General features: G+C 54.9%; 1 protein-coding gene across 1 annotated transcript in view; it reads left to right on the forward strand.

Moving 5' to 3' along the window:
- LOC116957162 (angiotensin converting enzyme 2) overlaps positions 1-15,791 on the forward strand; it is a 48,882-nt gene that overhangs the window by 10,599 nt on the left and 22,492 nt on the right. Inside the window, exons 3-6 of the mRNA XM_076055208.1 lie at positions 804-897; positions 5,039-5,182; positions 8,223-8,347; positions 12,823-12,928. Of these exons, the coding sequence (XP_075911323.1) occupies positions 804-897; positions 5,039-5,182; positions 8,223-8,347; positions 12,823-12,928 (469 nt within the window). The remainder of the gene's footprint in view (positions 1-803; positions 898-5,038; positions 5,183-8,222; positions 8,348-12,822; positions 12,929-15,791) is intronic.

Genomic DNA, 15,791 nt, shown 5'->3' on the forward strand with positions numbered 1-15,791 from the left:
CCGGACGAGGAGTCCCTGTACTGTCGAATGCCGACTGTTAATTGATGGTGACTGATTGTGGTATGACGTTGTCTTGTTGCTGCTGCTGTTGTTTCTACTACTGCTGTTACTACTACTGCTGCTGCTACTACTACTGCTGTTACTACTACTGCTACTACTACTGCTGCTGCTACTACTACTGCTGCTACTACTACTGCTGCTACTACTACTGCTGCTACTGCTACTACTACTGCTGCTACTACTACTATTGCTGCTACTACTACGACTGCTGCTGCTACCACTACTGCTGCTACTGCTACTACTATTGCTGCTACTACTATTGCTGCTACTACTACGACTGCTGCTGCTACCACTACTGCTGCTACTACTACTGCTACTACTACTGCTGCTACTACTACTACTGCTGCTGCTACTACTGCTGCTGCTACTACTGCTGCTGCTACTACTACTACTGCTGCTACTACTACTGCTGCTACTACTACTACTGCTGCTGCTACTGCTGCTACTACTACTACTGCTGCTACTATTACTGCTACTACTACTGCTGCTACTACTACTGCTGCTACTACTATTGCTGCTACTACTACGACTGCTGCTGCTACCACTACTGCTGCTACCACTACTGCTGCTACTACTACTGCTACTACTACTACTGCTGCTACTACTACTACTGCTGCTACTATTACTGCTACTACTACTGCTGCTACTACTACTGCTGCTGCTACTACTGCTGCTACTACTGCTGCTACTACTACTACTGCTGCTGCTACCACTACTACTACTACTGTGGCTGTGTTTTGTAGCTGAACGCAGTCATGGGCAACATGAGCAACATCTACAGCACCAGCAGGATCTGCTATCCAGACGACCCAAGCAAATGTCTGAGACTGGACCCAGGTAAATGCCGGTGCCTGCAACACCCGTGGGTCCCTATGAGTACGGGACAGTGACGTGCGGTCAGGGGAGGCAGGGGGAGGCAGAGCCTCACCTGTTATACTCCAATGAAAATAGCTGTTACGAAAAAAAAAATCAAATAAAAAATTAATATTAAGATTTTTGCCACTGATCTGTGCTACAAATGTCATTTCTGTACGATTCCAATCATTCGCTGCCTCGCGAGAGGTGAGGCAGCGACAAGCTCAGCCTCCCCTCTGATTGCGCAACACCCTCAGTGACTGGATGGAGCGCGGGCAATAAGCACGTGCCTGTTACTATCTCAGTACGTCACCAATGTGATGTTTGTAGACCCCTTCATTTCATGTCCTCGTCTTCCATACTCCAGGTTAACTTATTTCACGTACTACGTGTATAAAGATATTTAGGCACGCTGGTCTCATGAAACTGCAATGAAAAAGCACCAGGGGAGGCAGCTGTCACATCTGCCTCACCGAAGGGGGACGTGTCTAACACGCCCCCCTCTGCGAGGCCACGCCCCCTCAGCGAGGCCACGCCCCCCTCAGCGAGGCCACGCCCCCCTCAGTGTGTGAATCTGGCTTTGACACTAGCCACTGCCTCCCCAGCCATTGACCTCACCGCACGTCACTGGTACGGAGGGGGGGCGGGAGGTCTCTGTGGGTCTCTATGAGTACGGGAGGGGGTCTCTGTGGGTCTCTATGAGTACGGGGGGAGGTCTCTGTGGGTCTCTATGAGTACGGGGGGGGGGGTCTCTGTGGGTATCTATGAGTATGGGGGGAGGTCTCTGTGGGTCTCTATGAGTACGGGAGGGGGTCTCTGTGGGTCTCTATGAGTACGGGGGGAGGTCTCTGTGGGTCTCTATGAGTACGGGGGGAGGTCTCTGTGGGTCTCTATGAGTTCGGGAGGGGGTCTCTGTGGGTCTCTATGAGTACGGGGGTAGGTCTCTGTGGGTCTCTATGAGTACGGGGGGAGGTCTCTGTGGGTCTCTATGAGTACGGGGGGAGGTCTCTGTGGGTCTCTATGAGTACAGGGGGAGGTCTCTGTGGGTCTCTATGAGTACGGGAGGGGGTCTCTGTGGGTCTCTATGAGTACGGGAGGGGGTCTCTGTGGGTCTCTATGAGTACGGGGGGAGGTCTCTGTGGGTCTCTATGAGTACGGGGGGAGGCCTCTGTGGGTCTCTATGAGTACGGGGGGAGGTCTCTGTGGGTCTCTATGAGTACGGGGGGAGGTCTCTGTGGGTCTCTGAGTACGGGGGTAGGTCTCTGTGGGTCGCTATGAGTACGGGGAGGGAGGGGCGAGGTCTCTGTGGGTCTCTATGAGTACGGGAAGGGAGAGGTCTCTGTGGGTCCCTATGAGTACAGGGGAGGTCTCTGTGGGTCTCTATGAGTACGGGGGAAGGGGTCTCTGTTGGTCTCTATGAGTACGGGGGGAGGTCTCTGTGGGTCTCTATGAGTACGGGGGGGGGGGTCTCTGTGGGTATCTATGAGTATGGGGGGAGGTCTCTGTGGGTCTCTATGAGTACGGGAGGGGGTCTCTGTGGGTCTCTATGAGTACGGGGGGAGGTCTCTGTGGGTCTCTATGAGTACGGGGGGAGGTCTCTGTGGGTCTCTATGAGTTCGGGAGGGGGTCTCTGTGGGTCTCTATGAGTACGGGGGTAGGTCTCTGTGGGTCTCTATGAGTACGGGGGGAGGTCTCTGTGGGTCTCTATGAGTACGGGGGGAGGTCTCTGTGGGTCTCTATGAGTACAGGGGGAGGTCTCTGTGGGTCTCTATGAGTACGGGAGGGGGTCTCTGTGGGTCTCTATGAGTACGGGAGGGGGTCTCTGTGGGTCTCTATGAGTACGGGGGGAGGTCTCTGTGGGTCTCTATGAGTACGGGGGGAGGCCTCTGTGGGTCTCTATGAGTACGGGGGGAGGTCTCTGTGGGTCTCTATGAGTACGGGGGGAGGTCTCTGTGGGTCTCTGAGTACGGGGGTAGGTCTCTGTGGGTCGCTATGAGTACGGGGAGGGAGGGGCGAGGTCTCTGTGGGTCTCTATGAGTACGGGAAGGGAGAGGTCTCTGTGGGTCCCTATGAGTACAGGGGAGGTCTCTGTGGGTCTCTATGAGTACGGGGGAAGGGGTCTCTGTTGGTCTCTATGAGTACGGGGGGAGGTCTCTGTGGGTCTCTATGAGTACGGGGGGAGGTCTCTGTGGGTCTCTATGAGTACGGGGGGAGGTCTCTGTGGGTCTCTATGAGTACGGGGGGAGGTCTCTGTGGGTCTCTGAGTACGGGGGTAGGTCTCTGTGGGTCGCTATGAGTACGGGGAGGGAGGGGCGAGGTCTCTGTGGGTCTCTATGAGTACGGGAAGGGAGAGCTCTCTGTGGGTCCCTATGAGTACAGGGGAGGTCTCTGTGGGTCTCTATGAGTACGGGGGGAGGGGTCTCTGTTGGTCTCTATGAGTACGGGGGGAGGTCTCTGTGGGTCTCTATGAGTACGGGGGGAGGTCTCTGTGGGTCTCTATGAGTACGGGGGGAGGTCTCTGTGGGTCTCTATGAGTACGGGGGGAGGTCTCTGTGGGTCTCTATGAGTACAGGGGGAGGTCTCTGTGGGTCTCTGAGTACGGGGGTAGGTCTCTGTGGGTCGCTATGAGTACGGGGAGGGAGGGGCGAGGTATCTGTGGGTCTCTATGAGTACGGGAAGGGAGAGGTCTCTGTGGGTCTCTATGAGTATGGGGGGAGGTCTCTGTGGGTCTCTATGAGTACGGGGGGGAGGTCTCTGTGGGTCTCTATGAGTATGGGGGGAGGTCTCTGTGGGTCTCTATGAGTACGGGGGGGGGGGTCTCTGTGGGTCTCTGAGTACGGTGGGAGGTCTCTGGGTCTCTATGAGTACGGGAAGGGGTCTCTGTGGGTCTCTATGAGTTCGGGAGGGGGTCTCTATGGGTCTCTATGAGTACGGGGGGAGGTCTCTGTGGGTCTCTATGAGTATGGGGGGAGGTCTCTGTGGGTCTCTATGAGTACGGGGGGGAGGTCTCTGTGGGTCTCTATGAGTATGGGGGGAGGTCTCTGTGGGTCTCTATGAGTACGGGGGGGGGTCTCTGTGGGTCTCTGAGTACGGTGGGAGGTCTCTATGGGTCTCTATGAGTACGGGGGGAGGTCTCTGTGGGTCTCTATGAGTTCGGGAGGGGGTCTCTATGGGTCTCTATGAGTACGGGGGGAGGTCTCTCTGCGTCTCTATGAGTACGGTGGGAGGTCTCTGTGGGTCTCTATGAGTACGGGGGGAGGTCTCTGTGGGTCTCTATGAGTACGGGGGGAGGTCTCTGTGGGTCTCTATGAGTACGGGGGGAGGTCTCTGTGGGTCTCTATGAGTACGGGGGGGGTCTCTGTGGGTCTCTATGAGTACGGGGGGAGGTCTCTGTGGGTCTCTATGAGTTCGGGAGGGGGTCTCTATGGGTCTCTATGAGTTCGGGAGGGGGTCTCTATGGGTCTCTATGAGTACGGGGGGAGGTCTCTTTGGGTCTCTATGAGTACGGGGGGAGGTCTCTGTGGGTCTCTATGAGTACGGGGGGAGGGGTCTCTGTGGGTCTCTATGAGTACGGGGGAGGTCTCTGTGGGTCTCTATGAGTACGGGGGGGGGTCTCTGTGGGTCTCTATGAGTACGGGGGGAGGTCTCTGTGGGTCTCTATGAGTACGGGGAGGGGTGGGGGAGGTCTCTGTGGGTCTCTGAGTACAGGAGGAGGCCTCTCTGGGTCTCTATGAGTACGGGGGGAGGTCTCTGTGGGTCTCTGAGTACGGGGAGGGGTGGGGGAGATCTCTGTGGGTCTCTATGAGTACAGGGGGAGGTCTCTGTGGGTCTCTATGAGTACGGGGGGAGGTCTCTGTGGGTCTCTATGAGTATGGGGGGAGGTCTCTGTGGGTCTCTGAGTACAGGGGGAGGCCTCTGTGGGTCTCTATGAGTACGGGGGTGGAGGTCTCTGTGGGTCTCTATGAGTACGGGGGGAGGCCTCTGTGGGTCTCTATGAGTACGGGGGGGGGGGGCTGGAGGTGGAGGGGGGATCTCCGTGGCGGCTCTGCGTGGCTCCACGGCTCTCTAGCGTCCCACGCGGCCCTCGGCGACATCGGCGCATCTTCCCCCTCTCCCCCGCCAGAGCTGGAGGCGCTGATGGCGAGCAGCCTTGACTACGACGAGCGTCTCTGGGCCTGGGAGGGCTGGCACCGCCAGGTCGGGCTTCTCATGCGGCCCCTCTACGAGCAATACGTGGAGCTCAAGAACGAAGTGGCCACCCTCAACGGTAGCACGGCACGCGCTTCGCACACACACCGTGGGGGGTGGGTGTTGGGGAGGGTCGTGGGTTCGATCCCGACCCCGTGACCATGCCTGCTTGTGATTTGGCGAGGTGTTGACCACCTCGCCCGGTACGCAGGAGGTTCGTGGGTTCGGGTGCCTGCTTGTGTTTGGTGAGGTGTTGACCACCTCGCCCGGTACGCAGGAGGTTCGTGGGTTCGATCCCGACGATGCCTGCTGTATTTGGTGAGATGTTGACTACCTCGCCAGGTACGCAGGAGGTCGCTGGTCGGGTGCCTGCTGTAGTTGGCGAGATGTTGACTACCTCGCCCGGTACGCAGGAGGTTCGTGGGTTCGATCCCGTACCCCTGACGATGCCTGCTGTGTTTGGTGAGATGTTGAGTACCTCGCCAGGTACGCAGGAGGTCGTGAGTTCGATCCCGTACCCCTGACGATGCTTATGATTTGGTGAGATGTTGACTACCTCGCCAGGTACGCAGGAGGTCGTGGGTCGGGTGCCTGCTGTATTTGGCGAGATGTTGACTACCTCGCCCGGTACGCAGGAGGTCGTGGGTTCGATCCCGACGATGCCTGTGATTTGGTGAGATGTTAACTACCTCGCCTGGTACGCAGGAGGTCGTGGGTTCGATCCCGACCCTGACGATACCTGCTGCTGCTGTATATTTGAAGTCTGCGTCTCTCCCTCTCTCTCCTCGTGGTGGTCACGTAGATTTGTCTCCGGGTCCTCCGGTTTGCCCCCTCCGCGATCAGAATCGACGTCGCCACCGCGTTTAGACTATCTGGCTGCTGAATTTCTATTTAAAGCTTTCGTGACTGTAGGGATTCATATTCTTGGTTCTTTCGGTAAAGTTACGTAGAAGCGAAATATTTTACTTCCCTTCTACGTGACTTTACCGAAATAATATTTGGCAACTGCTTTAAATTTCCACGCGATGATGATGGATGATGATGGATGATGATGGATGATGATGGATGATGATGGATGATGATGGATGATGATGATGGGTGATGATGGATGATGATGGATGATGATGATGATGGATGATGATGATGGATGATGGATGATGATGATGATGGATGATGATGATGGATGATGATGATGGATGATGATGATGGATGATGATGATTGATAATGATGATTGATAATGATGATGGATGATGGATGATGATGATGGATGATGATGGATGATGATGGATGATGATGGATGATGATGATGGATGATTGATGATGATGGATGATTGATGATGATGATGATGGATGATTGATGATGATGGATGATTGATGATGATGGGTGATGATGATGATGATTGGTAATGGATGATGATGATGGATGATGGATGATGATGATGGATGATGATGGATGATCAGCCACCACGTGTTTGAGCAGCTATCATTCGTGATGGCCACGTGGTCGCTTCTGAAAGAGAGTCTACGACGCGGCAGCTAAGTGTAAAATAACAAAGTTTTTAAACACCCGCACCTCGTCACACCTTGTCGCTCTGCCCTCATCAAAGACAAAGATCCCCCGTGTAGCCTCCAACAGGCTGTAGGGGCAAGTGCTGTTAGCGAGTAGCAGCAGCACCTATACACAGACAAAGATCCCCCGTGTAGCCTCTAACAGGCTGTAGGGGCAAGTGCTGTTAGCGAGTAGCAGCAGCACCTATACACAGACAAAGATCCCCCGTGTAGCCTCTAACAGGCTGTAGGGGCAAGTGCTGTTAGCGAGTAGCAGCAGCACCTATACACAGACAAAGATCCCCCGTGCAGCGTCTAACAGGCTGTAGGGGCAAGTGCTGTTAGCGAGTAGCAGCTGCACCTATACACAGACAAAGATCCCCCGTGTAGCCTCTAACAGACTTGGGGCAAGTGCTGTTAGCGAGCAGCGCCTATGAAGGCTACCGGCGCTGTGACACACGAGGGGGGTGGGTGGCCAGCACCACGCCCGGCCGCCTTTGTCTCTCCCCCAGTGGCGATGTTCACTACCATGCAGCACACCAGGTACTTATTGGAGGTTAAGGCTACATGGGGGATCTTTGTTGCGTGTGTGTGTGTATGTGTGTATGTGCGTGTGTGTGCGTGTCTGTGTGTATGTGTGTGCGTGTGTGTGCGTGTCTGTGTGTGTGTGTATGTGCGTGTGTGTGTGTGTGTATGTGCGTGTCTGTGTGTGTGTGTCTGTGTGTGTGTGTCTGTGTGTGTCTGTGTGTGTCTGTGTGTGTGTATGTGCGTGTGTGTGTGTGTCTGTGTGTGTGTGTGTCTGTGTGTGTGTCTGTGTGTGTGTATGTGTGTGTATGCGTGTGTGTGTGTGTGTGTCTGTGTGTGCGTGTGTGTGTCTCTGTGTGTATGTGTGTATGTGTGTGTGCGTGTGTGCATGTCTGTGTGTGTGTATGTCTGTGTGTCTGTGCGTGTGTGTGTATGTCTGTGTGTGCGTGTGTGCGTGTCTGTGTGTGTGTCTGTGTGTCTGTGTGTGTGTGTCTGTGTGTGTGTCTGTGTGTGTGTGCGTGTGTGCATGTCTGCGTGTGTGTGCGTATGTCTGTGTGTGTGTATGTCTGTGTGTGTATGTGTGTGTCTGTGTGTGTGTATGTGTGTGTATGTGTGTGTGTCTGTGTGTGTGTCTGTGTGTGTATGTGTGTGTATGTGTGTGTGTGTCTGTGTGTGTGTCTGTGTGTGTGTGTGTCTGTGTGTGTCTGTGTGTGTATGTGTCTGTGTGTGTCTGTGTGTGTGTGTGTCTGTGTGTATGTGTGTCTGTGTGTATGTGTATGTCTGTGTGTGTCTGTGTGTCTGTGTGTGTCTGTGTGTGTGTGTCTGTGTGTGTGTGTCTGTGTGTATGTCTGTGTGTGTGTGTCTGTGTGTGTGTGTCTCTGTATGTGTGTGTGTGTCTGTGTGTGTGTGTGTGTCTGTGTGTGTGTGTCTGTGTGTATGTCTGTGTGTGTGTGTCTGTGTGTGTGTGTCTCTGTATGTGTGTGTGTGTCTGTGTGTGTGTGTCTGTGTCTGTGTGTGTGTCTGTGTGTGTGTGTGCGTGCGGCAGGCTACATGGACTACGGGGACTATTGGAGGGGCAACTACGAGGTGAAGGAGGAGTTCGCTGGGGGCCCTGGCTACGCTTACTCACGCCGACAGCTCATGGAGGAGGTGCAGACCCTCTACAACACCGTGAGTGCGCACACAGACGCGGCAGCCGCAGTCGTCGTCATCGTCGTCAACGTCGTCACCGCCATCGTCGTCATCGTCGTCATCATCGTCACCGCCATCGTCGTCATCGTCGTCATCATCGTCACCGCCATCGTCGTCATCGTCGCCATCATCGTCACCGCCATCGTCGTCATCGTCGTCACCGCCATCGTCGTCATCATCGTCACCGCCATCGTCGCCGCAGTCGTCATCATCGTCATCATCGTCACCGCCATCGTCGCCAACGTCGTCACCGTCATCATCACCGCCACCATTGTCACCGTCTTCGCCACCGCCCTCATCGTCACCGCCATCATCATCACCATCGACACCGCCACCGTCGTCGCCGCCATCTTCATCATCATCATCGTCACCGCCCTCATCGTCACCGCCATCGTCATCGCCGCCATCTTCATCATCGTCGTCACCGCCACCGTCGCCGCCACCGCCATCTTCACCACCGCCATCGTCGCCATCACTACCACAGCACTTGCCCCCATCAACAAGCCCGAGGCAGCACGGGTGGGTGGGGATCTTTGTCCACGTGCACGTGCGTGTACGTGTACGTGCGTGTGTGTTTGTGTGTGTGTCCGAGTGTGTGTGTCCGTGTGTGTCCGAGTGTGTGTGTCCGAGTGTGTGTTTGTGTCCGAGAGTGTTTGTGTCCGAGTGTGTGTGTGTCCGTGTGTGTTTGTGTCCGAGTGTGTGTGTGTCCGAGTGTATGTCAGTGCCCTATGTATTTGTGTCCGAGTGTGTGTGAGCACCTGCCTGGGTATTTTGTACCATTGGACACTCCACCCCCACAACTCCCAATCGGTGATGGGGCAGTTGTGGAGAGAGTGGAGAGTTTCCCATACCTGGGCAGTGTGCTTATGACCGGCTCCAGTTTAACAGCAGAGGTCTCACTCCGATTCAGTTGAGCGGCAATATCTTTTCATCGGTTGCGTAACGCTGTGTGGAAGCTACCTGGTCTGTCGCTCTGGACTAAGCTTCAGGTCTTCTCGGCCACGGTCATTCCCTCCCTTCTCTACGCTCGCGAAACGTGGACCCCCCTAATGGAACATCTTCGCCGGTTAGAAACATTTAGGCTGGCCTGCCTACGATCCATCCTGGAATTAACCAGACTGGATTGTGTGAGGAGCTCACAAATCCTTGAAAGATCTGGGCAAGGTCCCATCGGTGAGCTCCTCCGGCGGGCAAGGCTGCGTTGGCTGGGTCATTTAGCCCGCATGCCCAGCCACCGCATGCCGAAACAGCTTTTGTTCGGCCGGATCGAGGGGGCTAAACGGGCGCGGCACGGGCTAGAGAAGAGATGGAGTGATGTAGTACAGGAGGACGTGGAGCTGAGTGGACTTGCCGATGACTGGTACCAGCGGTGTCAAGATCGGCCTCTGTGGAGGAGGCTCGTGAAGGACGCTACTCACAACAACGAGCGGAGCGCCGGGTGGCTAAAGCACAGCAGGTTGCCACAGTAGGGGGCACAGGTGGTGCATCAGCCAGTCATCTCAGTCAGTCGACCCGTGGCACCTGCTGGGTCTGCCCCGTGACCTCCTGCCAGTGGGCGTTTGACACTTCACGTGACCTCAAGGTGCACATGGCCTGGCACAAGCGTCGTGGTGACGTCACCGCCACTTAGTGGCGAATGTCGGTTGTTGTTGTTGTGTGCGTGTGTCCGAGTGTGTGTGTCCGTGTGTGTTTGTGTCCGAGTGTGTGTGTGTCAGAGTGTGTGTGTGTGTGTGTCCGTGTGTGTTAGTGTCCGAGTGTGTGTTTGTCAGAGTGTTTGTGTCCGTGTGTGTCTGTGTGTGTGTCAGAGTGTGTGTTTGTCAGTGTGTGTGTCCGTATGTGTGTGTGTGTGTCCGTGTGTGTTAGTGTCCGAGTGTGTGTTTGTCAGAGTGTTTGTGTCCGTGTGTGTGTGTGTGTCTGTGTGTGTCTGTGTGTCTGTGTGTGTGTCTGTGTGTGTCTGTGTGTGTGTGTGGGGATCAGTGGTTGTAGCGCGGTTAGCGCTACGCCGCGCTACGAACCTGGCGACCCGAGTTCGATTCCCGCTCACGGCCAACACCACCGGTGACGAGTCTCTGAACCGGTCCTGGGCCTCCCCTAGGTCGACTCACCCTCAAATTAGTACCTGCTGCGGTGTGCAGTTAAACATCAGCCACTGGGGAGACAAAGGCGGCCGGGCGTGGTTGCTGGCCACCCACCCCCTCGTGTGCCACAGCGCCCAGTACCCTTCATAGGTGCTGCTCGCTAACAGCACTTGCCCCTACAGTCTGTTGAGGCTACACGGGGGAGCTTTGTCTGTGTATAGGTGCTGCTGCTATTCGCTAACAGCACTTGCCCCTACAGTCTGTTGAGGCTACACGGGGGACCTTTGTCTGTGTATAGGTGCTGCTACTCGCTAACAGCACTTGCCCCTACAGTCTGTTGAGGCTACACGGGGGACCTTTGTCTGCGTATAGGTGCTGCTGCTATTCGCTAACAGCACTTGCCCCTACAGTCTGTTGAGGCTACACGGGGGACCTTTGTCTGTGTATAGGTGCTGCTACTCGCTAACAGCACTTGCCCCTACAGTCTGTTGAGGCTACACGGGGGACCTTTGACTGTGTATAGGTGCTGCTGCTATTCGCTAACAGCACTTGCCCCTACAGTCTGTTGAGGCTACACAGGGGAACTTTGTCTGTGTATAGGTGCTGCTGCTATTCGCTAACAGAACTTGCCCCTACAGTCTGTTGAGGCTACACGGGGGACCTTTGACTGTGTATAGGTGCTGCTGCTATTCGCTAACAGCACTTGCCCCTACAGTCTGTTGAGGCTACACGGGGGACCTTTGTCTGTGTATAGGTGCTGCTGCTATTCGCTAACAGCACTTGCCCCTACGGTCTGTTAGAGGCTACACGGGGGACCTTTGTCTGTGTATAGGTGCTGCTGCTATTCGCTAACAGCACTTGCCCCTACAGTCTGTTGAGGCTACACGGGGGACCTTTGTCTGTGTATAGGTGCTGCTGCTACTCGCTAACAGCACTTGCCCCTACAGTCTGTTGAGGCTACACGGGGGACCTTTGTCTGTACATAGGTGCTGCTGCTATTCGCTAACAGCACTTGCCCCTACAGTCTATTGAGGCTACACGGGGGAACTTTGTCTGTGTATAGGTGCTGCTGCTATTCGCTAACAGCACTTGCCCCTACAGTCTGTTGAGGCTACACGGGGGACCTTTGTCTGTGTATAGGTGCTGCTGCTGCTCGCTAACAGCACTTGCCCCTACAGTCTGTTGAGTCTACACGGGGGACCTTTGTCTGTGTATAGGTGCTGCTGCTACTCGCTAACAGCACTTGCCCTTACAGTCTGTTGAGGCTACACGGGGGACCTTTGTCTGTGTATAGGTGCTGCTGCTACTCGCTAATGGCACTTGCCCCTACAGTCTGTTAGAGGCTACACGGGGCACCTTTGTCTGTGTATAGGTGCTGCTACTCGCTAACAGCACTTGCCCCTACAGTCTGTTGAGGCTACACAGGGGACCTTTGTCTGTGTATAGGTGCTGCTGCTACTCGCTAACAGCACTTGCCCCTACAGTCTGTTGAGGCTACACGGGGGATCTTTGTCTGTGTATAGGTGCTGCTGCTACTCGCTAACAGCACTTGCCCCTACAGTCTGTTGAGGCTACACGGGGGACCTTTGTCTGTGTATAGGTGCTGCTGCTACTCGCTAACAGCACTTGCCCCTACAGTCTGTTGAGGCTACACTGGGGACCTTTGTCTGTGTATAGGTGCTGCTGCTACTCGCTAACAGCACTTGCCCCTATAGTCTGTTGAGGCTACACGGGGGACCTTTGTCTGTGTATAGGTGCTGCTGCTATTCGCTAACAGCACTTGCCCCTACGGTCTGTCAGAGGCTACACGGGGGACCTTTGTCTGTGTATAGGTGCTGCTGCTATTCGCTAACAGCACTTGCCCCTACATTATGTTGAGGCTACACTGGGGACCTTTGTCTGTGTATAGGTGCTGCTGCTACTCGCTAACAGCACTTGCCCCTACAGTCTGTCGAGGCTACACGGGGGACCTTTGTCTGTGTATAGGTGCTGTTGCTACTCGCTAACAGCACTTGCCCCTACAGTCTGTTGAGGCTACACGGGAGACCTTTGTCCGTGTATAGGTGCTGCTGCTATTCGCTAACAGCACTTGCCCCTACAGTCTGTTGAGGCTACACGGGAGACCTTTGTCTGTGTATAGGTGCTGCTGCTACTCGCTAACAGCACTTGCCCCTACAGTCCGTTGAGACTACACGGGGGACCTTTGTCTGTGTATAGGTGCTGCTGCTACTCGCTAACAGCACTTGCCCCTACAGTCTGTTGAGGCTACACGGGGGACCTTTGTCTGTGTATAGGTGCTGCTGCTACTCGCTAACAGCACTTGCCCCTACAGTCTGTTGAGGCTACACGGGGGACCTTTGTCTTGTGTGTGTGCAGGTGGAGCCTCTGTACAAGGAGCTGCACGCTTACGTGAGACGCAAGCTGAGGAATCAGTACGGGAGCAAGGTCAGCCTCACGGGAGGGCTGCCTGCACACCTCCTGGGTAAGAGCGGCGGTGATGAGTCTGGGTCTCTATGTGGTGAGTCTGTGGGTGTCTGTGGGTCTCTGTGTGGTGAGTCTGTGGGTCTCTGTGTGGTGAGTCTGTGGGTCTCTGTGGGTCTCTGTGTGATGAGTCTATGGGTCTATGTGTGGTGAGTCTGTGGGTCTCTGTGTGGTGAGTCTGTGGGTCTCTGTGGGTCTCTGTGTGATGAGTCTATGGGTCTCTGTGTGGTGAGTCTGTGGGTCTCTGTGTGACGAGTCTATGGGTCTCTGTGTGTGAGTCTATGGGTCTCTGTGGGTCTCTGTGTGGCGAGTCTGTGGCTCTCTGTGGGTCTCTGTGTGGTGAGTCTGTGGGTCTCTGTGGGTCTCTGTGTGGTGAGTCGGTGGGTCTCTGTGGGTCTCTGTGTGGTGATTCTGTGGGTCTCTGTGGGTCTCTGTGTGATGAGTCTGTGGGTCTCTGTGGGTCTCTGTGTGGTGAGTCTGTGGCTCTCTGTGGGTCTCTGTGTGGTGAGTCTCTGGGTCTCTGTGTGACGAGTCTGTGGGTCTCTGTGTGACGAGTCTGTGGGTCTCTGTGGGTCTCTGTGTGGTGAGTCTGTGGGTCTCTGTGGGTCTCTGTGTGATGAGTCTGTGGGTCTCTGTGGGTCTCTGTGTGGTGAGTCTGTGGCTCTCTGTGGGTCTCTGTGTGATGAGTCTATGGGTCTCTGTGTGATGAGTCTGTGGGTCTCTGTGTGACGAGTCTATGGGTCTCTGTATGTGAGTCTATGGGTCTTCGTGTGATGATTCTATGGGTCTCTGTGTAATGAGTATATGGGTCTCTGTGTGGTGAGTCTGTGGGTCTCTGTGTGATGAGTCTATGGGTCTCTGTGTGGTGAGTCTGTGGGTCTCTGTGTGACGAGTCTATGGGTCTCTGTGTGTGAGTCTATGGATCTCTGTGTGTGAGTCTATGGGTCTCTGTGGGTCTCTATGTGGCGAGTCTGTGGGTCTCTGTGGGTCTCTGTGTGACGAGTCTGTGGCTCTCTGTGGGTCTCTGTGTGGTGAGTCGGTGGGTCTCTGTGGGTCTCTGTGTGGTGAGTCTATGGGTCTCTGTGTGGTGAGTCTGTGGGTCTCTGTGTGACGAGTCTATGGGTCTCTGTGTGTGAGTCTATGGATCTCTGTGTGTGAGTCTATGGGTCTCTGTGGGTCTCTGTGTGGCGAGTCTGTGGCTCTCTGTGGGTCTCTGTGTGATGAGTCTATGGGTCTCTGTGTGATGAGTCTGTGGGTCTCTGTGTGATGAGTCTGTGGGTCTCTGTGGGTCTCTGTGTGGTGAGTCTGTTGGTCTCTGTGTGGTGAGTCTGTGGGTCTCTGTGGGTCTCTGTGATGAGTCTGTGGGTCTCTGTGTGGTGAGTCTGTGGGTCTCTGTGGGTCTCTGTGTGGTGAGTCTGTGGGTCTCTGTGGGTCTCTGTGTGGTGAGTCTCTGGGTCTCTGTGTGACGAGTCTGTGGGTCTCTGTGTGATGAGTCTGTGGGTCTCTGTGGGTCTCTGTGTGGTGAGTCTGTGGGTCTCTGTGTGGTGAGTCGGTGGGTCTCTGTGTGACGAGTCTATGGGTCTCTGTGTGTGAGTCTATGGATCTCTGTGTGTGAGTCTGTGGGTCTCTGTGTGATGAGTCTCTGGGTCTCTGTGTGATGAGTCTGTGGGTCTCTGTGGGTCTCTGTGTGGTGAGTCTGTGGCTCTCTGTGGGTCTCTGTGTGGTGAGTCTGTGGGTCTCTGTGTGGTGAGTCTGTGGGTCTCTGTGGGTCTCTGTGTGGTGAGTCTGTGGGTCTCTGTGGGTCTCTGTGTGGTGAGTCTGTGGGTCTCTGTGGGTCTCTGTGTGATGAGTCTATGGGTCTATGTGTGGTGAGTCTGTAGGTCTCTGTGTGATGAGTCTCTGGGTCTCTGTGTGGTGAGTCTATGGGTCTCTGTGTGATGAGTCTGTGGGTCTCTGTGTGACGAGTCTATGGGTCTCTGTATGTGAGTCTATGGGTCTTCGTGTGATGATTCTATGGGTCTCTGTGTAATGAGTATATGGGTCTCTGTGTGGTGAGTCTGTGGGTCTCTGTGTGATGAGTCTATGGGTCTCTGTGTGGTGAGTCTGTGGGTCTCTGTGTGATGAGTCTCTGGGTCTCTGTGTGATGAGTCTATGGGTCTCTGTGTGGTGAGTCTGTGGGTCTCTGTGTGACGAGTCTATGGGTCTCTGTGTGTGAGTCTATGGGTCTCTGTGGGTCTCTGTGTGACGAGTCTGTGGCTCTCTGTGGGTCTCTGTGTGGTGAGTCGGTGGGTCTCTGTGGGTCTCTGTGTGGTGAGTCTGTGGGTCTCTGTGGGTCTCTGTGTGGTGAGTCTGTGGGTCTCTGTGGGTCTCTGTGTGATGAGTCTATGGGTCTCTGTGTGGTGAGTCTGTGGGTCTCTGTGTGACGAGTCTATGGGTCTCTGTGTGTGAGTCTATGGGTCTTCGTGTGATGATTCTATGGGTCTCTGTGTAATGAGTATATGGGTCTCTGTGTGGTGAGTCTGTGGGTCTCTGTGGGTCTCTGTGTGGTGAGTCTGTGGGTCTCTGTGGGTCTCTGTGTGGTGAGTCTGTGGGTCTCTGTGTGACGAGTCTATGGGTCTCTGTGTGGTGAGTCTGTGGGTCTCTGTGTGACGAGTCTATGGGTCTTCGTGTGATGATTCTATGGGTCTCTGTGTAATGAGTATATGGGTCTCTGTGTGGTGAGTCTGTGGGTCTCTGTGGGTCTCTGTGTGATGAGTCTATGGGTCTCTGTGTGGTGAGTCTGTGGGTCTCTGTGTGATGAGTCTATGGGTCTCTGTGTGGTGAGTCTGTGGGTCTCTGTGTGACGAGTCTATGGGTCTTCGTGT

Source organism: Petromyzon marinus, chromosome 70 (assembly GCF_048934315.1).
Source record: "Petromyzon marinus isolate PM22_M1 ecotype Great Lakes invasive population chromosome 70, UKy_Petmar_22M1.pri1.0, whole genome shotgun sequence".
Classification (NCBI taxonomy): domain Eukaryota; kingdom Metazoa; phylum Chordata; class Hyperoartia; order Petromyzontiformes; family Petromyzontidae; genus Petromyzon; species Petromyzon marinus.